Source organism: Rhineura floridana, chromosome 1, assembly GCF_030035675.1.
Source record: "Rhineura floridana isolate rRhiFlo1 chromosome 1, rRhiFlo1.hap2, whole genome shotgun sequence".
Classification (NCBI taxonomy): Eukaryota; Metazoa; Chordata; class Lepidosauria; order Squamata; family Rhineuridae; genus Rhineura; species Rhineura floridana.
Genome location: NC_084480.1, coordinates 201,974,016 through 201,996,465, shown reverse-complemented (window position 1 = coordinate 201,996,465; position 22,450 = coordinate 201,974,016). Strand labels below are relative to the sequence as shown.

At 43.1% G+C, this 22,450-nt stretch overlaps 1 protein-coding gene across 7 annotated transcripts in view; it reads left to right on the top strand.

Moving 5' to 3' along the window:
- The window catches only part of DROSHA (drosha ribonuclease III), a 105,268-nt gene that overhangs the window by 45,513 nt on the left and 37,305 nt on the right, over positions 1-22,450 (top strand). For all 7 annotated transcript variants that reach the window (XM_061590079.1, XM_061590123.1, XM_061590114.1 and 4 more), the window contains 5 exons: positions 740-847; positions 1,864-2,002; positions 3,204-3,264; positions 7,349-7,408; positions 15,181-15,280. In XM_061590079.1, the coding sequence (XP_061446063.1) occupies positions 740-847; positions 1,864-2,002; positions 3,204-3,264; positions 7,349-7,408; positions 15,181-15,280 (468 nt within the window). The remainder of the gene's footprint in view (positions 1-739; positions 848-1,863; positions 2,003-3,203; positions 3,265-7,348; positions 7,409-15,180; positions 15,281-22,450) is intronic.

Genomic DNA, 22,450 nt, shown 5'->3' with positions numbered 1-22,450 from the left:
CTTCTTCTTCCCACATAGTACAATAATAATGATTGTGATTTAAAAGGAAATCCCCCCTTACCCATGTTTGGTTTTCATAATCTGAGCCATTTGAGTCTCTATGTATGGGAAGGCTGGCGTTACACTTGAGGAGATCTATCTTGTCATCCTGCGAAAGCCGTGGATCCGCTGCCTGCCTTCGGCGAGCCATTCACTCCCTCACGTGCTCCTTCTCTGTAAGCGGTTCATGAGGACGTCCCTAGCAGTTGTAGCGTTATTAAGTAAGAGTGTGAGCTCTGTTCACATTGCCCCTTAACCACAAACTCTCTGGGTGGTCTCAGGCAAGCCCCTGCTTTCTCAGCCTGTAACAATGCAGGCCTTATTTCTTATTTTTAAGTTGTTACTACCTTTTATATCCCATCCGTCATCCAAAGAGCTCAAGGTGGCTTACCAACCTGGTTCTCCCCTCTCCATTTTTATCCTCCCAACAACCGTGTGAGGTAGATTAGGCTGGGAGACAGTGACTTGCTCAAGGTCGTCTAGTGTGCCAAGTGGGGATTTGAACCCTGGTCTCCCAGGTCCTAGTCCAACTCTTCGCCTGCTATGCCACGCTGGCTCTGTTACAAGGATGACCGAAATGATGACTATATGAAGTACCCTGAATACTTGAAATGTGAGATCTAAATGCAAAGTGATACCCCGATAAGGACAATGGGGCTTGAAGCTCTAGATTAATGAATAATGACAATTATTTCCCTAGCATGCCATGATGCTGCCTGTCCTGACTCACCACATCCGCTACCACCAGTGTCTGATGCATTTGGATAAACTGATAGGCTATACTTTTAAAGACCGCTGTTTATTGCAGGTAAGCAAACGCTAAAGGTCCTATACATGAATACAGTTGGCGTACCGAAACACCTAAGTTGCATTGTGGTGGAACAAAAGAGAAAAGGGAGAGATGCATTGGTGTATTTGTTTTAGCTCTTGGATGATGGAGCCAGAGAACTGATGGAACTGAACTGGATGTGGGGACCGATGGAGGCAGCCAGTCACGAAAGACGTAGGGAACAGCAGTCATTTGAATCGCATGGCCTGTGGAATACCCTGGTCGGTCAGAGCAGGGAGAGTGAGTTAGTTGGGCAAGGGTTAACTGACGGATGGGCCAGTGGAATTGGGGGCCAGGGTATGAGGAGAAGGGTAAATCAGCTGTTTGTGTTTCTAAAGGAGATAGCCCAAGGGTTGTAGATCTCTTGTTCTAGGCTGTCTGTTGCTGTGAAAATGGAACAAAAGTGTCAAACAATATGCTGTTAAAGAGTAAAGATTTTATCACGTCTGATCCTTTTACATAACTATTCTACAACCAAATTGACCTCTGCAGTTAGATTCTCACATGACCCTTTCTGTTGCTTAATTCAACTGTATCAGGCTCCAAAGTATCTGTGAAGAGTATGTCTGGAGGGAGTGGGTAGAGAAATGTGCCTCAGATATTTTGGTGTCTTAGGCGTCTAAATAACCCTTCATTTGGGGTGAGTGAGAACCTCTTCTAGATGGCCAGATGGAACATTCTGAGATTGGTCCATTTTTCTGTTCCTTTTAGGCCACAAATGACTGACATGGACTTGTTTGGACAGGTAGAATAATGAACATGTTCCTGGGCTAGTAGCATTTGTGGACTTAGTTGCAGAGTTGATTTGTTGGCACTTCCTGACACTGAAACTTAACTGAAAATTCTAAACATGCTTTATCAGTTGTAGAAATTGGGGGGGGGTTGGACTGGAGAAGCTTCGTGGCAGCTGTCAGTCTTAAAGCTTTGTAATGTTTTGAATGAGCAACAGATATTCAGGGGTGTTTTTGCTTTTGCTTTTGGATTCGGCCTTACAGCTTGCCATGACTCATCCAAGCCATCACTTAAACTTTGGGATGAATCCAGACCATGCCAGAAATTCCTTGTCAAATTGTGGGATCCGGCAACCCAAATACGGAGATAGGAAAGTCCACCATATGCATATGAGGAAAAAAGGTATGTTGTACTCATATTGATTCTTTCCTTTGCTCTTTTTCCTCGTGTGTTAATTTTCTTTCATTTATATCCTGCCTGCCTTCCACTATGGAACCCAAGGCAGCATAGGTATTGTTCCCAGGTGGCCACCCATCCAGGCACTAGGCAGTCCAAGACCTGCTTGGCTTCAGCCAGGTGCTAGCCTCCTGTGCCTTCATATAAGATTTTTTCACATGCTGCTGTCTCTTCACCCGGCTGTCATTCTACAGTGAGGTGGTAAAGTAGGCAGAGTTCATGCACTGTACTGGTGTGTGTGTGTGTGTGTGTGTGTGATAATGTATTTTAGGGCCTGCGTGTAGAAATCTGGCCCATTTCTAGCCCAAGGTTTCACATACCTCAGTCTCCAATTATTTTACTAGATTCTCTACTCTCCAATGGTTGTCTCCCCTGTTCTTAAAATGTAGACACTGTCTTCATGTCTTACTTCCTTGAAAATGGAAAGAGAGAGGGGCTAGGGCAGCCTTTCCCAACTGGTGTGCCTCCAGATGTTGTTGGACCACAACTGCCATCTTCCTAACCATTGGCAATGCTGGCTGAGGCTGATGGGAGTTGTGGTCCAACAACATCTGGAGGCACACTGGTTGGGAAAGTCTGGGCTAGGAGACCACATGTTTAGCCCTTCCCCCATAGTGCATGGCTCTCCACCAAGTCCTGCTCCAGCCCATCAGCAATTAAACCATAGTGGAACATATGCATTATTATCAGGGATGTTAACTCTTGTAACAGCATACTCCTAACAATGTCTACTCAGACGTAAATGATATTGAATGCAATTGGGCTTATTCCCAGGTAAGTGGGGTTGGGATAGCCACCTGAGTTGCATGGATAGATTGCTGAAGGAGACTCTGCAGAGTAAGTCACTTGTGTGGGGGGTCAGGAAAGAACGTGTAAAATTCAGAAAGCTGGAAAGGATGGGAAATGGTAAAAGAGTGTCGGGACTGATCAGGAAAAATCGCAGCTGGATTGCTTTCTACAGAGACAGCTGAAGGCCGAGGCACTGACAAGTAATGATGATATAAAGCTTGATCACCCATGAGTCAGATAACGGAGAGAGACATAAACGACAAGGATGGAAGGGTACTTCAGTGCTGAACCCTTCTTTTGAACATATCTGTTTATAAGAGGCCACCTTTTAAATAATTACATTGTTTGTACTTTTCAGGCATAAACACCTTGATCAATATCATGTCACGTCTTGGACAAGATGATCCAACTCCTTCCAGGTAGGCAACTTTAATATTTTTTTTTGGGGGGGGGGTTGCATACCACAAGTTTTGGTAACAATGTTTCAATCATATTATGCTTGCATGGGTTCTCTGGTCCAGATGGTACTCAGTTTGCAATAGGACCATTAGGGAAATGGTGCATTTCCAGCAACAGTGTGAGCACGGGGAAAATAAAACTTCCCAAGTGTAGAAGTAAAGCTGTTTCCCTGCAAACCATGGGTTTGCAAATTAAGAACCAGCCTCTGGAAAGCACATTCTATCCTCATCTTTCTGCCATAATTTCTTTTTAAATGACTACATATGTTTATTTACTGCATAGAATTCCTCTTCCCTTGCTAGCTTTAAATTTGACTTAGTGTTATGAAGATTTCCATCTTCAGTGGCATTTGAAACCAGGGCTTGAAAGAGGGTTTGCAAATCCTGGGTAGAGGGAGCCCGGTTAGAGTTAAACATGGTTCACATCCATGAACAAAGCTGACAATAGAATGGAGGGGGAAACTCTCACCACAGAAGGCCTGGCTTAGAATGTGTCTTCCTGAGGCTGGGTCCTGATTTGTAAACGAAAATTTGCAAGGAGTTACATTTGGTCCCTTGCAACAATTGCATCTCTCTCTCTCTCTCTCTCTCTCTCTCTCTCTCTCTCTCTCTCTTTCTTTCTCTCTCAGATTGCACTGTATATCTCTCTTTTTTAATAGGTGCTTCGATTAAGTCATCCTTCCTCCAGCCACAAATAAATGGTTGCTCATGTGACTAATGTGTAACCATATCTACATGGAATAGGTAACAAGTTTACTCTTTGAAGACGTAGCCTTGTATTCCACAAGAACAGATCCTCCTACCCCAAAGGAGCTCCAAACCTTGGGCCCTGTTTGTTTCTCTCGCACACACTCATTCTCTCTCCCCCCCCCGCTCCTTTCCCCTCTTAGCTCTTTCTGCTGCTCTCTTCCTCTCCCTTCTACCACCCCCTTTTCCGTCTTACCGCTTTTTGCCACCTCTCTCCCCTCTCTCTCTCTCTCTCTCTCTCTCTCTCTCTCTCTCTCTGTCCCTTCTGCCACCCTCTTTTCCCTCTCACGTCCTTCTGCCATCTCCTTCCCCTCCCCTAACACAGCAGGCTGTCAGGAGAACAACAGATCACTCTTGCAAGAATTGCGATCGCTTCCAGAGAGGTGTTGAAACAAGGCCGAGGGGATGCAGGTTGCCCAGTCCCGCTTAAACTGGAGATGTCAGGGACTGAACATTCCTTCTATATGCAGCGCTTGAGTTTTACCATTGAGTTGTGGGCCTGCACAAAGGTTTATATGTATGTAGAGAATGTTGCCATTCAGAAAGGGCTGCGTACTGAATTACTTTTGGAGCTGGGAGGGATAAGTGGACAGATGTTGCCTCTTAACTAAATCTTCCTGCCTTTTCCTGGTGCCTCCTCATGTAAAGGTTGAGCCTTAGAGGATATCTACTAGTCTAGGGGTTTATCTGGAGACATTGTGCAATTATAGCAGCGTGATACATATTACAGTGGAGTGATTTTTTGTTGTTTTTACATAACATTGGGGGAGAGGAACCTAACCCCAGTGGGAAAAGAACAATGCATTCCAATCAATTATTCATTCACCTCCTTCCCCCACTCTTAATTAATTTGACTGGAAAAGCTGCACTTCTGAGGTGTGTGTTTTGCTGTTTGGTTTCTATATAGGAATATGTTCTTGTATGTTTAGAATGGGGTCTGCAACAAAATGTTGCACTGCAGAGTGCTGTTGTTCAGAGTTCCAGCTAACCAGTCATGCCCCTTTCTAGAAAATTCCATTCCACTCTTCACCCTGTCCTCCTGGATTTCCACCCCCCACCAGTCACTCAGCATTCTGTGGCCACTGAGTATGCTCCATCCTTATTAGGCTGTTCGGGGGTTTCTCTTCTCCTTGAAATTCCACCCCCTTAAGTTTTTTTCTGCTTTTGCAAACCTTGGGGTTCACCTAGGCCTCTTTGTAGCTCCTACTTCTTTCTCAGTGTCCCCATTTGGTTAGAATCCTGTCAGCACTCAGTAGCTGAGGTCTTTGTTTGAGAGTTTGAGGCAGTGAATTCTCTCTCACACACATAATACCTCTCTTGCTCTCTCCATTACAAGAAGATGGTTTTGTTTGTTATGTGAGGAAGGAGCTGTTCAACACGGAAGAGAAAGAATCCCTGTTAGATTAGATACTGGATTTTAAATTGTTGTAACTTGCCCTGGGACCTGCTGATGAATGATGGTCAAAGGGTCCTGTTGGTGAAGGGCAGGTATTATTATTACTAATAATACAATTAATGTGCCTAACTACTAGTATCCATATAAAATCTTTTAGCTTGACTGTACAGCGTTGGGAATGTTGCTGTGGCTATAATGGAATATTAAAAATATTTATTTCCGTTTGGCATGAATCTATAGTAGTGCTTGGACTCTGTACCAAAAAGAAGAGTCTGCACTCAATCCAAATTCTGCACTAGAAAAACCTAAATCCTTCAGGCTGAATAAATGATGCGAATTTGCTGAGTCTGTTGTATTGCTAGTCATGGGGCAGGTCAAGGTGCTGTAAAGGGCACTGTAGGCCCACCCCTAAACACTGAAAATGTATTTCATTACATCTCTAGGGTCTTTGGTATCGGCAGGCATCAGCCACCTGTTTTCAAGCATGTTTTCGCAGCCGTAAGGCAGGGATGGGGAGCTGGTGGCCCTTCACCTGTTGTTGGACTCCAGTTCCCATCAGCCCCAGCCAGCATAGCCAGCAGTGAGGGATGATGGGAGTTGTAGTCCATCAACATCTGGAGGCCTACAAGTTTCCCCAGCCCTGCCATAAGGGCTTCAAGAGTCCGCAAGCTGGTTTTTCACTCACCCAGCCAGATTTTGCCTGGAGGTGGGTAACGCACCCTAAGTTCTAGTAGCTAATAGGGCTCCATGTACACGCAGCTTAATATGAGGGTCTTACAAGGGAGGAGCAGCAAGTAAGTTTTGTATGTTTGTAGTGTCCTCTCCCTTCCAACCTATTACGCTGGTGCTGCATCTTAGTCCGAGAGATACCTTGGCTTTATTTTGCAAATGATATCTCACATGGGTGGAGGGTTATCAGCAGGTTTTATAAAATGTTGTTATTCCTTTGGAGTATACCTGAAGCTTCCCATGCTGGTCACCATCATTACATTTCTGGTCACCAGTAGACCTATTCAGTTGCTTCCCCATGCTTGATTCCAGTTGTGTGTGTGAGGCATACTCCCTGTCCCTTCTTGGGAGGAAACTACAAAAACAGACACCCCTCCCAGCCCTACTAAATCAGGTGAAAGGCCCATCTAGTCCAGCACTCTCACAGTGGCCCACCAGCCCACAAACAGAACCTGAGTGCAACAGTGCTCTCCCCGCTTGTGATTCCAGGATCCCCACATGGATAGGGTGACAAAACTGGTAGGGTTCCTCTCTCCCCCACTCACTTGATTGGAATTGCTACTGGTCTCTGCACTTTCCCCCTATGCATTAACCCCAAGAGGTCGGTTGGATCTGTTAGCATGTTGACCTTTTTTTCCAGTCCTAAAGAACACAGACACCTTCCTGCCTTCTAGCAAATGCCCAAGGTGCCTCTTTCACGCACATGCAGAAGGTGTATGCAGAAAAAGAGCAGGCAGGACTCACGGCTCAAGATGTTGTACCGAACAGAGAATGCAGACTCCCTGCAAGATGCTTTTCTTCTTTCAGGCACCATGCCAAGAGTCTGTAGATAGCCTAGGAGGAGGCTTCTCTTTAAGTCATCTGTAGCTATGGCAGTGCATGGAAAAGCCAGCATGCCATTGCACGTCGTTATTTTTTCCTTTTGTTAATAAGTTGACATGAAATTATGATCGGCCTTATTACCTTTCAGGCTGCCTGTGGTTTTTGTGCAGTGCAGAAGAAACCCAAATATTCACTGCTGGGCATCAGAGGATGGAGTATTAAAGACAAAAAGCAGCGGGAGCGTAACTCTTTTTGCTTATCACCCAAGGAATTGACTGGCTGTTGTTTTTCCATCGCTAATTATTAATATGCATAGGGGTCACTGGTAACCATCTTTTCATCTGTTTGCAGGATCAACCACAATGAACGCTTAGAATTTTTGGGAGATGCTGTGGTTGAATTTTTAACTAGGTAAGTATTGAGTTCATGCCTAATGCATATTCTGCTATAAATCATACCATTTTAAAAACCATTCCAGTATGTTCTGAGCTATTGTGCAATTGAAGTGGTGCTCTGCCAATTAAAATTCTGACTTTATTTTTTATTCAGAAAGGAAACCCAAAGGATTTCTTACCTTTTTGTAAAAACAAAAACCAGACATTTATGCATTGCCTCTAATGTACCAAACATGTTGAAATCTGTACTACTTCCATTCCCCTAGTATCCCTGTGAGCTAAATTGGTGTCTTTCCTGCTTTACAGATGGGGAATAGAGGCCCTTAGGGAGTCATTCTTTTTGTGTGTGTGTGTGTAAAACTAATTTATTTATTTCGTTGTTCAAATAGGCCGCAGAAAAATCTTTTTTTAAAAAAGTCATTTAGATAGTACTTATACGGCATCAAGCATATTCATGTCTGCATCCCACAATGTTTAGGACAAAGCTCAGAATTGAACCAGATCCAATTCTTGATATTCTGTCCTCCACTTGTCAGCCCATATCCTGAATAAAAAACAATATGTTTTTCAGGAAATATCCTGAACATTTATTGCAGGAAACATTGAGAGGGTGGAATTTCTTTAGAAGTGCTTCTGAAAATGGGTGTTATATGACAAGAACAAGGGAGATCCTGTCTTTGGATAAACATAAGGAGGCAGTTTGGACAATACACTTGGCCAGATTGGATATGACACAATGATCCTCAGGCTCCTCCGTTCTCATACCTCCACTTTTGTGCACCAGAGGAAGAGTTCAAAAGCTTCTGCTTTCATTTTAAACTCAGAGTTTCCTGTTACATCCCAATGCAAGGGATTCTGGTTAGTTTAAACTTTAATTGAAATAAGTCAAGATCTTTCTGCTCACAGTAAGAAATCAGTGGGAGGAAAGAATGCACAAGTGCTATTCCCATTCTCATTGCAGCTGAGGAGGGATTCTTCAAACACAGGACCAGCCTGCTCATTAATCACACTGAGACCTTTGTCTTAGGTGGATCTGCGGACCCTCTCGGCCACTCACCACTGTTTTATCTGCTGCTGCTGCTGCTGGCTGAATCTTCTACCACCAGCCAGCCATCTGCCCTCCCTTCCTTGCTTGCTGTTCACTGTGAAGTGGTTGCTGACAGCCACTGCCTAGCACTCTAGCAGTGTTGCTACTTTACTGCTGCAGCAGCAAAAGTTTCATGGCTCTCTTATAGGCAGCAGGATGCCCATGCATAACTCTGAGGAAGGGTCCTTTGCAAAAGTTTTTTTTTTTAGCATCCACCTTTCCTTATTGTGCAGTAATATTTGCAGAAACTAACTTCTCAGAACTACCTGATCTCAGATGAACCCACCATGGGAAAGATACATCCTCATTACTAGGGAAAAAGGAAGGGCAAACCACAGATTTTAAGGATGACAAAATAAGATTGAAGCAGGAACAGTGCAGTGAACGAGAGGGAAAACAGCTGCTCTTTAAGAGCCCAGGGATTCATATTGCCTGGTGTCCAAACAACTCACTTATCAGTCACGGCTCTGACTTCAGTCATTGGCTAAAAACACTGACAGGCGCAAGCAGCTAACTGGTTTATTTTACAGAAATTACTTAGAAGGATACCTGCAAATTTTGTTTTGGAACCTTCTCTCTAGGAGTGCTAAAAATTTGTCCTCCCCTCGCTCCTCCCATTTTTTTTCTTTAAATGTAACCTCCGAGTCTGGGGCCTGCACCTCAGAACACTAATGAAGGCCATCATGGGTGCCAGGTTGGCAACCCCCACATTAACTCTTTCCTTCCAGGGCTGAGTATGAGTGATGAGTACATTACACATTTGTAATAGTAGCTGTCACCTCAGAAGAAGGTAGGAGGGGAGAAAGAGTGATTTCTTTCAGGGACAGCCATGCTTCCTTAGACTGTCTAGTTCCAGCCTCTTAATGAGAGCTCTGATCCATCCAAATGCTCTCATAGTCTGTGTTTAAAACCATGCATTAGTCCAGGGGTCACCAGCCTTTTTAGGCCACTGGGCCCATTCTAGATTTCTGAGCAAGTGTCGTGGGTGCCACTCCCTGCAACCACTTCTGTCCCTCAGATTAGCCCCCACACAGAGTGATAGACAGAAAGAGAAAGCATGCATGCGCAAACTTCAGTTTTTCAAAGGATTTGCGTAAAAGTCAGATCCAGTATCTGAGCCTTAAAAAACGCATAGAGCTGAAAGAACAAGTGGGAAGGAGTTACTCTTCCAACTTCCTCCTTCAGCTCTTATGTACTTTGCAAGACAGGAAAACAGAACTATCCTCACTCCATCTCATGACTGGGTGAAGAGGCTCAGAGACTTCACGGCCACCAAGGAAGACTTCAGGGGTGCCAAGCTGGCAACCCCTGAATTAGCCAATTGCTCGTATTAACAAGTTTCCTTTGTATAGTATTTTATTGGGCATTTAGAAGAAAGAGCATGCACACAAAAGATTGTTGCTTGCCAGCCCCCCCCCCGGCTGCGTCTCGGGAAGCTGTGCATGTCCACATATTCATCTGAAGTCTCATAGCAAGCCGAGGCCCTAAAGTGTAATACTCTGAGATGAAAAGCTGATGACTCTGTCCCGTCAGATGTAATTGAAAGTTGCTCGTAACAGCTCTGGAGAATGGCTAGTCTAGGGCCAAATGCTTCAAATTTTATAGCTAGCAAATAAAAGGAATACATCATTTTAGAACATGTCATCTTCTTGTCATGTAACTCCTTGATCTTGCTGTCTATAATCTCAAGCAAGAAGTATGTTTACAAGTAAACTTTGAATTCTGCCTCCCCTTCTCTCTCCAAGTGTGGGGTTATCATTCATTAATCCTGACTTCATAAGGGCACAATTGGCATTTTGCCTTTCTTTTGGTAGTTTGCAGCCTCGTTCATGCATTTGCAGTAAATCACTAAAATATTCCCAGTTAATGGAAGATCGCTTCAATTTTTCCTCCATAGGTTCATCTCAAAAGTATTGAAAAATAACAAAAATAATGTAAAATTGACTTCTTATAGTCTAGTGAAAACAGCAGCCATTTTCTTTATAAGTGCCATTTGTGACAGCAGGTAGTATCAAAAAATCCAGAGTGGAAAATTTGAAACTCATTTCCAGATCTCAGGTGTGTCCATTTGTAATGGGAAAAGTCATCTGTTCATTTGGAGAGAGGCTCTAAAAGTGTTAAGATATTACAGATAAAGAAAAGAAAAATGGCATCAGTACCTTCCAACTACTTTTGGATGAGCTTTTTTTTTGCTTTGTTTTGTTGGCATTAAAATATATGCGGGCTTTTATCTCCTAAAATAACGAACACTGAAGGAGAGCAGATTTATTTTATGCTCAAAAACAAGCTCTTTTAGTATTTATATTTATGTAAACCTTCACAGTACATTTTTATGCACAATCTTTTTCAGGCTTGAAAATTGGCACTGTGAACATATTACTTTTCCTGATGTAATTTGTGCGAATTGCACAGAGGCCTTCATAGTGACAATTCTGACAGCCAGACTGCTCCATTTTATGCACATTTACTGGGAAGAAATAGTAAGCCTTCTTGAACTCATTGGCACCTGCTTCAGAGTAGACATGGATAGGATTGTGTGGGAAGCCTGCAATTGTTTGCACAGTTTTCTAGGAGTAGGCCTCATTTGGACTTAGTTCTGTGTAAGCCATGTTTAGCTTCACTGTAAGTTCAGTAAATGCAGGCAGGATTGCAGGTAGGCTTAACCCTATGGCGACTGCCTTCCAAGGAAGTGTGGCTAGGATATGGCTATGAAGTTTTACATTTATATAAATTCATTCCTTCAAAGGATGATGACAATGATTCTCTAGTTCACTCTCATCCTTCTCCAAAAATTGTCAGAGCACTGTGGGAGGAAGCCACGGGCTATTGAATCTATACCACTGCAGTAACATATGAATTAAGTAACAATACATAGTAAGACATTTTCCTCTGGAAAGTTTCATATGAGTATTAACAAGCAAAGGAGTGGACAAATATGCCTGAATTGGGGTAATGATGTGTGAATACGATAAGTCAGCAGCCACCAACATTTTTGGACCAGTTAGCACATTTTGAATTTTGAGAGAGTACTGTGGGTGCCAGTCACAAAATGACTGCCATGGAGGCGTGGCATAACACCATATGGCTGCCATGGGGGACATGGCATAACACAAAATTATAGGAAGTGTAGTAATGGTGAAGCTTTTCCCATAATTGTTTTTTTATACTAGAAAAGGCTTAACCTTTTGAATTTCTGCTTGGCATACAGCTGTTAAAGGCACAGTGTTTTTCCCCAGTGCCAACCCTAAACCAAGCCCTAAGCTGCCATCCTGTATCCACTTACCTGAGAGTAAGCCCCATTGAATGTAAAGAAACTTACTTCTGAGTAGACATGTCTACAATCGTACTGTAAGTTAACTGTGCAGTGGATTCCTCACGAGTGCCTTCTGCACAGCAGGGAACATGCCTAAATCTCTTTGCAAAAGTTTCTTAACAGCCATCCACCCTTACCGTGCAGTAGTATTTACAGAAACTAATTTCTGGGGACGATCTGATTTCAGATGAAACCACCACAGGAAAGATATATTCTAGCTACTAGGGGGAAATGAAGGGCAGACCACAGAGATTCCAAGGACTAGAATGTAAGATAGAAGCAGGAAAAGTGCAGTAAAGGGGAGGGAAAACAGCAGCTCTTTAGGACCCTAAGGATTCCTAATTGCCTGGTGTCCAAACAACTCACTTAACGATCACAGCTCTGACTCTGCTCATTGGCTAAAATGCTAAAAGGTGGGAGTAGCCAGGCTTGTTCATTTATCAGAAATTGCTTAGAAAGTTGCCAGCACATTTGGCTTCCTAACTTTTCTAGGAGGGCTACAGACTTGCTTTTTTAAAAAAAAATGAAAGCTCAGAGTGCCAGTGAAGACCCTCATGAATGTCATCGTGCCCACGGGGTCTGCAATACTGACACCTGCAATAAGTGAGCATGATCAGCTTTAATGTCTTATGTTACATATTTCCCTTAATGTCTGCCTAGTTTCTTCTCTTCATTCTTTTAAAAGCTTAATTATACAGCCACAAGAGTGGCTGTATACTATAGCCAGCGTGGATTTTCCACATTCCACCATGTTAAATTGAAAATACCCCCATGCCATTCTGATGCTTCCCATAAGCTCATTTCAAAACAAAACCTTACAAAACTTATAGTCCTGAACTCAGAAACGCTTGCTTAACAACCCTCTAAATTTTCATGGCAGTACACAAAACAATCAGAGAGTTTAGAGAGTTCAAAGTCTAAAAAGAGAGGAAAAAACCCCAGAGCCCTTTTGGACTTTTTTCTGTCAGAGTTCTCATGAAATTCATTAAAAATCAGCCATGTTCACAGAGTACCTGTAATCCTATTACTGACCTTCATCTTCTGCAGTTTAAAAGTTTAAAAAATGCCTGGCTGATTTTTAATTAATTTAAGAAAATTTGGCTGGAACCCAATGATAGTGTCAGGCATACTCAGTAAGAACCAACTGTCAGTGTTCTAAAAGCCAGACTCCCAGCTGGTGGGCTTGGCTAATCAGAGGGCCACACCCACACCAGACTTTGATTTCATTTGAGACAGTCATGGCTTCCCCCAAAGAATCCTGGGAAGTGTAGTTTGTGATGGGTGCTGAGAGAAGACTCCTATTCCGCTGAGAGAGCTCCAGTGGCCAGAGTGGTTTAACAGTCAGCCACTCTGATTGAAGTCTGTGAGGGGAACAGGGTGTCTCCTAGCAATTCTCAGAACCCTTCACTAACTACACTTTCCAGGATTCTTTGAGAGAATCCATGACTCTCCAAAGTTAAATGAAGGCCTAGTGTGGATGTGACTAGAGACAGCTTTAGTTTAAATTTGGGCAGGACGCTACATGTGCCTGCTATAGAATAAAAAGGTGGGGGAAACGCTGAAAAGCAAGGATACTGTTCACCACGTTTTCCTTTTGGAGAGGAAAGGGGGTTCCCCTGTGCCCAATGCCCACCCATCCAATCTCCTCCCCTCTCTGCCCCTCCCCTGGGTCAGTGTTGGACTACGACCTGGGAGACAAGGGTTCGAATCCCGACACAGCCATAAAGCACACTGAGTGACTTTGGGCCAGTCACTGCCTCTCAGCCTCAGAGGAAGGCAATGGTAAAACCACCACTTACCTTTTACCATGAAAACCCTATTCGTAGGGTCTCCATAAGTCGGGATCAACTTAAAGGCAGTCCATTTCCACTTTCAAATATGATTGCACAGAAATAAATCCCGTTGAACTCAAAAAGTATGCAAATGATCAAACCCATCCTCCCTCCTATCCCCTCCCCCTTCCTTTGCCCCTCCCTCCCCATCCCCTTCCAATTCCCTCCTCCCCCTCCCCTTCCTCCTCCCCATGGTCAGCTTTACCTATCTTAAGCATGATTGCACAGAAGTATATATCTTTGAACTATATAAGCATGCAAATGATGCTCAGAAGCACATGTTACCAAATTCTTCCAAGCTACACAGGAAGTGGATTGGACTGTAAAAGACCAACCCAAATTGTGTTTGCATTTTGACGAATTTGTAGGGCAGTCCAATATCTCAGAGAGGAGGTCAGATCTCCTGCTCCCCTGATGCATTCACTATAGCTGCCCAATTTCCCTGCTTTTTAAAGTTTGATAGAAATATCTGTGGGCTATAGGTACGTTTTTAAACCGCAAGGTTTTTTGCGTATTAGTGAATTCCCCTAGGGTTATCTTGAGCATGTCTCAGCCGCACCTAACTCGCACCTTATACGCTTCTGTCTGAGCTCATTGGAGAAATTGAGGGATGCAAATGCAATACATCACGGAACCAGCTATTTAAGCCTTTCCAAATATGCTACATTTGTCTTGTTAGTAATTTGGCCATGTTTTATTAGATTCAAGGTTATTAGATTAGGTTATTGGATTCAAGTTCCCCTGTGGCTTCCTCCCCTGCTCTGACAATTTTTGAAGAAGTATGCATGTGGGTAGAGCCAAATACATGGTTTCTTCCCCGTGCAAACTTCAAACTAGCCCAAGAGGGAAGGAGGGAGGGTGGGCAGGATTCACTTAGGAAGGAATGACAACATTGGGTCTTCTCGCATGATTCCTGCATCCCAGTCTTGGGAGGGAGGAACCGACAAGAGGGTTTCTTGTCAATAACATGATGATTGATCACAAGACGAGCCCGGTTCTTCAATGGGTGCCATCTCATCTCTAGAGATCAGTATTGCACACCAGCAAATAACTTTATTATTTATTATATTTAACACTTTTTCCATTGGAGTGTCTCAAAGCCCCTTACAGGATAGAAACAGAACTAACACTTTAAAACCATATATAAAAACAGCAATGAAACAAGACCTGAAGTGCTCATTAAAAAATGTATATAAAGAGAACAAATTCTAGCCACCCTGTTTAAAGGATGAGCGCAAAAAGAGGCCACAAAAATAACTAGTTATCCTCTTAATTAAGGACCAAAGATCTGGACAAATAAATATGTTTTTGCCTGATGCTGAAAATGCTTCCTGGGGAAAAGCATTTCATAAGTGGGGAGCTTCTTGTGTCACCACCCCCTCCACCTTCCTTGGGAGGGCTCACAAAGAAGGACCTTGGATGATGAATGTAGTGTCCAGGTTCGTTCATGTGAGGAGAGACGGTTAATGAAACTGCCGGTTAAACTTGATCTGCAATTGAGAGCATTTGGCTTTTAATGTGCCAGTTATCATTTCCTTATTGTTTTATAATTTCAGTGTTCATTTATACTACCTGTTTCCAAGCCTAGAGGAAGGAGGGTTAGCCACGTACCGCACCGCCATTGTTCAGAACCAACATCTTGCCATGCTGGCTAAGGTATTTACAATTATTTCTTTATATCCCAGTTTGAATAAGCTGTGACATTTGGCTGCTTGATAAGACTGATTCATTAAGGTAGGCTCGGCAATTCACACCTGTACCTTTATCGGGGCCACACTTTAACCTCTTTATGCAGCAGAACTTGCTTCTGAGTTTTTATTTTATTTTTAGAAGAAGGGCACAGTTGGGTGCCCCTTGAAGTCAAGATAATTTGAGAAGCAACATTCAAATTAGTGCAAAGATTTTGAGATAATTGGGGGAGGCAGAAAATTCTGCTTTGTGACTCCGAGGCCTTGTATGTGCTGCATAGGTCTGTCTGGACAGTGACCATTATGCTTTGGCTTTTTTTTAAATTGGCAGCTCATGAAAGGTGTTCAGTAGGAAGTGCTCCTACATGGTATGCTTCAAGTATCCACTGAGCGTTCTGTCTGATGCACAACTTGCATTATGTATACCCCTTTTAAACCAGCTTCTTGAAGGATGACTTGTAATTTTCATTGTTCTCGTTGTGCAAGTAGAGCTAATAACAGTGGTGAAAGTGGACAGGGACAGATGGGCTATGGAGGACAAGAAAAAAAATTGGTCCACATGTGCCTGTTTAATAATTATGTAATTGATTGATTAAAGATTAAAACTCATCAGCCAAAACAGATTCCCAGAGTAGCTTACAGATCACCTTTTTTAAAAAATCACTTAAATATTGTGACAGTTCTTGAAAAATCATGCAATCACGTAGTTGTACACTGGTGAATTGGATTCTGTCCCTCTGTTGCGCCCTTACTTGATGTGGGTTCCTCAAGCAGACCTGCCATTTTGTCTGTTTAGAGATGTTTTAACAAAAGTTGAGGGTGAAGTAAGTGAGGGAAAGAGGGGGAAAATTGACCTGTGTGGTTTAAAAATGTAAATGTGGTTAAGGTTGAAGATGGGCCTTTGCTCTGAAAAAGTTGAAGACTACCTGCCATCTGCTTTTGTCACAGGCTCAGAAGAGTAAATAACTGTGTTAAAGACCCTGGTAAAAGAATGCAATAGTGAAATGTTGGAATGCAAGACCTATTCTAAGCAGATCAAATGGAGGAGTTCAGAACTGTCACAGTGGGCTTCAGCGATAGCACAGCAGCCCTATTGGTGACAGTGACTAATATTTCAGGCTTCAGAAGAAGCATATGAAATCTCCTTGTCCAGTGAGTGAAACTGAAGGCAAGTTAGCTACATCTCAAAGGGAAAGGGAAAAAACACTTCCCTCCTCCTCCTCCCTTTTTTTTTTTTTAAAGACTCCTCCCAATTATCTGTAACAAGCTGACCATTTTGCTGGTTTTGTACATCAAGCAAGCTTGTTTGTTTAGCTGGTGTACATAATAATAATGCTTTCTGTCCTCATTCCATGGATCGCAATTTTAGCTATTTTTGTAAAATATCTAGTGATGTTGTCTTCCCCCCCTCCACCCCTGCAGTCAAAAATCTTATACTGAATTACTTGGGATTTAGCAGGTGAAACCTTTTCTGTCGCTTCATCTCCGTGTTAGGAAAAGCTTCACTTAACCAACTACAATCTCTTTATCAATGTATGACTCTGTGTTTATTTGTTTATGTATTTATAATATATATAAAAGCAGAACAAGCAACTCTCACCCTAAAGGCAGTGTGTGCACTAGAGCTTTTTAGTCCTGCCATTGACCATCCAGAGAGTCAGCCCTTAAGGCAAGGGCATTTGATGTAGGCTGCACTCAGAGAAAATTAGCACCCCTCTCTTTTGCATGCATGGAGGCACTTAGAATCCTGGTCTCTATCTGTAACTCTTGGTTTTGGATGTTTTAAAATCACTCCTCACCAGCACCTCTTCTAATCACAACCATAAAGCAGAGCCTGCCTCGTATTTAAACTACTGAAAGATTTACTGATGTGCTAGGTGCTCCTGAACACATAGAAGTGACTTAGTTACTGCCCAAAGGGCTTACAATTGATCTTTCAATTTACTTTCCTTTAACCAGTGCCACTTATGCTTCCAAGATGGATAGTTCACTGATTTTTTTCCTCTTCTATTTCTTGGGGTCCTCCCAGTCCCTCTCCTTCCATTTTAATTATCCAACTGCGGCCTTTGCCCACACTTCATTGTTCTTCATCCCAGTGATGCCTGCCCAGCTTCCATGTTGAGGCCATCATTCTCTGGATGTCTCACAAGCCATTAATAAACAGCAGGCAGGTTTGCATTTTCTCATTGTCTGGTCATCTGTATTTCTTCCTTCCAATTTATACCCATCCAATTCAGCTACAAAAAACTCTTGAGGCAGAAGTGTTTCATATTCTTCCAAATTTAGGATTCACTCTTGCAGTCCGAGTTGGCACACCTTAATCAATTGCTTTTGCGATCCAGGGTGTTATGTGTTTTTTCTTGTTTGCCTCTTGTTTGTTGTGTTAGCCATGCTGTGAAGAGACAGAATTATCTTTTTAGATTTTTGAAGAATTTGGAGGTCCTTTTTTCTAGCTCTCTCGCAATACTTTCTTAAAGCCACTGAAGGTTGATTTGTCCCCGGGGTTGACATGGCCCAAATTCCGATACAGTCTCTGTTGCCTGTACAGATTCACTTCTCCATGGATGCCTCCTGGTTACTTCTCTTCCAGTGTTGCTTGCAGTCAAGCGATGTTGGCATAGGAAGAAATGGTGTTGTGGTGGCTCTCCAACATAGTTCTTGTTTTCACATGTTACAAGAGTAACTGTCCTAGTCTGGTCTGGTGCCAGATCCCACAGGACAAGGCAACTCAGAAGTTGCAGAACCATGGATAGCTCCACGTGAGCAGCTTGCTCTGACAGATGTTGAAAGCAAACTACCTCTCTCAGGCTCCACCCCTTGCAGAGAACTTAGTTTAAGGATCTAAAGGGCCAACCGTCTAACCTGAAAAGGGGCAGTCCTATGTTCCATGGCCTCCTGTCTGGTGTGCTCCTTGAGCCGCTGGACTAGTGAGGTTTTGTGGGGAGCCTTGGGTTCCTCCAGCTCAACAGCAGACTCCTGTGAGGCTCCTGGATCTACAGACCCTATGGGAGGTTGTTCTGTGGGCTCCTGTCTGTCAGCTGCAGGTCTCCCAATCTTCAGCAGCAGGCTCAAAGCTCTGAACCTGGTCTGACTCCTTAGCTGGTGCCTCAACATCTTCTGTGTCTGGATTGCTGCTAGACTCAGGCCATGATGCCAGTGTGGAACTGGCCCGTGTGGAAGTGCTGTACATGCCTCAAAGGTAATATCTGAATCAGGCTTTCATTTATCCCCTTGGGCACTTTTAAGTTCCATAACCAAATCTGGGCTGGCTAAAAAATAATGATAGAAAGATGGTATTAGCTCTCCATTTGTTTTCAACACATGGTTATATTTGCAACAGTCATTTTGCTTGGCATTGCTCATAAGTGAGTTCACAGCCATAGGTACTGGGAGTTCTTCTGAGCGCACTGATTGCAATGGAAGAGTGTGAACTTCAGTACACATGCCTAGATGAATCTGTTTGTCAGTTTATGCATATGGAATCTCCGGCCCCACCTCCCTATATACATCTTCAAATGCAGGAAGGGATTAAACTTCCCTCAGTGGCCAAAACAGGCAACCATTGCTTGGATATGCTTCTTTTACCTACTGCTGTGGGTGACCTCATACATCTACTGCTGCTGTTTGTGCCACATGCAGCCCAGCTGCTAGCATCCTTGGGCTACAGTCTGTAGTCCCCTTTCCCTCTGTCTGACAACATCTGTTTTCCCCTGAGAGTTTTTGGAGAAGGCCCTCTTCTTTCTTCTCAAAGCCTACATAGGAAAAGGGGTCTGTACACATGTAGATGCCTTAAGACACTTACGTATGAACGGGTTCTCCTGTGCCACTAAAACCCTTTGATATCCCTCCACCAATCCAAATTTTGATTTCAGACAGTCAAACCCCAAAATTAAATTTCCTCTGTGTGTAAAAAAACAAAAAATGGCAACTCTGTTTTTTTGTCAGTCCAGATTTTTATAAGAAGCTTGTAAATGATGTAGGCAAGTTATAATTTATATTTAATTCCATTTATTTTAATTGATTTGAATATGAAACTATTCAAATGACAGTATATATGTTTAAAAAACCCTCCCAGATTAAGATCTTGGCTCAACCTCCACAAAGCTAACGGATGTTCCTGTGATGAGTAAAGATATTGCGCAATGCTACAAATAGTGCTTGCTTACAACTTACTCTCCGAGCACCAACACTTTTCATTGGTCTTTCAAGCCCGAAGCCCAGATGGGGAGGATAGAATACCTGAGACCAGCAAAGACGTCCTGGACCTGTGTTGCTGAGCTTTACTGTACTGCTAGAGGGATCATCCAGTGAGTTTGCCCATGCCTGTCCATTGCTCGCATCAGTAACTGACAGGATGAGTTACAGTGTGGGAGGGGGCCATCCTCTAGCCCTCTTCACTATCCTTATGCTGGCTCACCACAAAGGAGGCCTTTCGGCGGCACTGCACTAAGACTGAACGCCATGAACGTTCTCATTTCTTATTCTGGATTTGCAACTGCAACCTGAAGAACAAGAGAGAAAAAATATTCATTCACTACCGTTTTGAGATTTCCACCAGCAGGCATGCAGCAAGACATCTGAGATACTCAGTGGCAATAAAACAGGCTAGGGAGATTGGCTTTGCATTTGAAAAGACGCAATAAGTGAAGGAGTTAGGAATTCTCTTCCGGCACAACCACTTCTTTGCTTCAAATTGCACCCTCCCAACACCACTTTGTAGTAGAAAAGCTGCGTGGGATAAGATTTGTGAGCTCACTTGTCTAACTTGATATTCTGCGTAAGCCCCCCTGAGAGTCTTTTTTAGGGGAAGAAGCACTGGCCCATTATCATTATTTTATTTTGCCTCATACCCAATGATCTCTTGGCGACTTACAACATATTGAAAAACATATAATACAAATGCACTAATGAGACATAAATAACTAGCAGCCTTGTACTTGGTGTTGCTGTGGAATTCTGCAAAATCAAAACAGTGCAGTTTTGAAACCAGTGATTAAAATTAGTGTAGTTCTGAAAGGTTCAATTCACCATCTTGATTCAAAATGAGGTCCAATTGTATCCAAACGTAGACAAAAACCTACTCCTTGATCTTAAGAACCATGATGTGAAATTTGGTTGGTTATCTTAGGAGGTGTCTAAGTGCATAGCAAACAGACAACTTTCCAAAATATATAGTAGATTAAGCAACCCATTCCTGCTCAAAGTTGGTGTATTCACCATCTCCACACTGCCAAGATTCACCTTTTCTTGTTGCCTCATTACAATCTATGAAATAAGTAATTATTTTCAAGACTTGCTTTGTCATTTTTCTTTACTGGCATTGTCATCAATAACCATGGTGCTAGGAAATACAGCTATATGCACCACATTCCAAGACACTAGCTGCAGTGCCACTCTCCCATTTACTGCATCAGAGGAGACCACCATCTCTGCCAACTTCTGATATAAGCAACAGTCTTTATAGCAGGATTCCTCTAGCAGTACATTAAGGCTCAGATTTTCATAAAGGTGCAGTAAATGTGTGGTTGTGGAGTGTGCCCCCCCCACAGCAGTTTCTCAGGTTTCCAAATGTGCCCATGGACCCAAAAAAGTTGGTGACTTCTCATCTAGCTACTGCACCACACTGTCATATTCATAATTAAAGGGATAGGTATTGCATATAACATTCACTAGATGTCTCTCTCTGCAAGCACTGTAGTCCTAGCAAATTTTTGCTCCAGAATGTAAAATGCATCCACACCATATTATTTTGCCAGGAGTTGCTGCCATAGGCTTTAATGGGGCAGGAAAACCTTAATAGCTTTTGAATTGCTACTCAGAACTTCAGTGACCAATGAAAGCTTGTCTTCTTCAACAAGCCTGAAAAAAGTACATCTGTAGAGATATATGATATGCCTATATGAAAATGGTCTTGTGGATCCACACCCTCTCCCAAAATGCACCTGGAACATCCGTTCTTTGCCGTGTCCAGTCTCTATCTCCAAGAGTTGACCTCTCTCACCAGTCTAACTCTGGAATGCATTTCCTCCACAGAATTAGCCTGCATTCCATAATGCCTCTGATTTCAAAGTCGGAGGAGATTGGCAGACACCTTGATGTGAATTGTGTACGTTAGAAGCAAAGGAAAAGCTAGATGGAGCTGTGGAGTAACAAACCAACTTTGCTCTCCCTCTTGATCGTAGAGGCATCTCCTTGCATTTGCTGTGTGTCGTTAGCACCGAGGGAAATCAAATCATTTGGACCTATTTACAGAAGCAGTAGGGTGTTCTTTAGATTTTGCTTATTTCCCTGCTTTCCTTATTCCTCCATTGCAATACATGTTCTGTTCCTTCCTCTTCCGTTTCTTATTCTTTAGGAGAAAAAGCAAAACAAAAACATGTGCTATGAAGACATTCTTTAGCCAAGCTGTCTCCTTGCTTCTCCTGCCTAAACAAGGGTTCACCCTCTTCTTCTCCCTAAGAGTCTTGGGCCTTGTGCAGATGTAGCTCTGGTTCCCTGCAAGACATAGTTTGCCAAGCAGCCTCAGTAAGTCTCTGCCCCCTTTCCTCCCTCAAGTGAGGTTGCGTCTGATGTCCCAGCACCAAGCATGGTGTGATGAGGCTGGAGGAGACGCTGGGGCTGTTTGTCTCCCTGTTCACGCCAGCTGTTTGAAATGAGGTCCAGGTGTACTGAGGGAATGCAAGGGTGAAAGAATAGAGGAAAGGGTTGTTTGCTGCTTTAGAAGTAACAGAGAAAGCAGGATATAGGACCTACTGAAGAGAGGAACAGAAGGAGTATTGTGATAGTAGTTAGTATGAGGGAGTGGGGAAGGAGAGGCTGTTCTGTATGCTACCCAATGGTGAAATGCAGCTCTTAGAAGACCAAAGCTATAAGCCCTGTTCTGTGACATAAAAGGGAGCTGAGGACACTCTAAGGGTTTCATGGGGAATACCACACATGGATTTACATGGTTATCCTGAACCATGGTATACAAATCCATTGCAGGCCATGAAGACAGTCTTTTTTTGGTTTTCGACGTTAAACACGGTTAAAACTAGTGGCGGTACGCATATAAAACAAAAGTGGTCAGTGCTGCAAACGGCTCTGAACGGCGGGGGGGGTTGTGGGATCACAACTCTGGCTCCCAGTTTGTAAACCA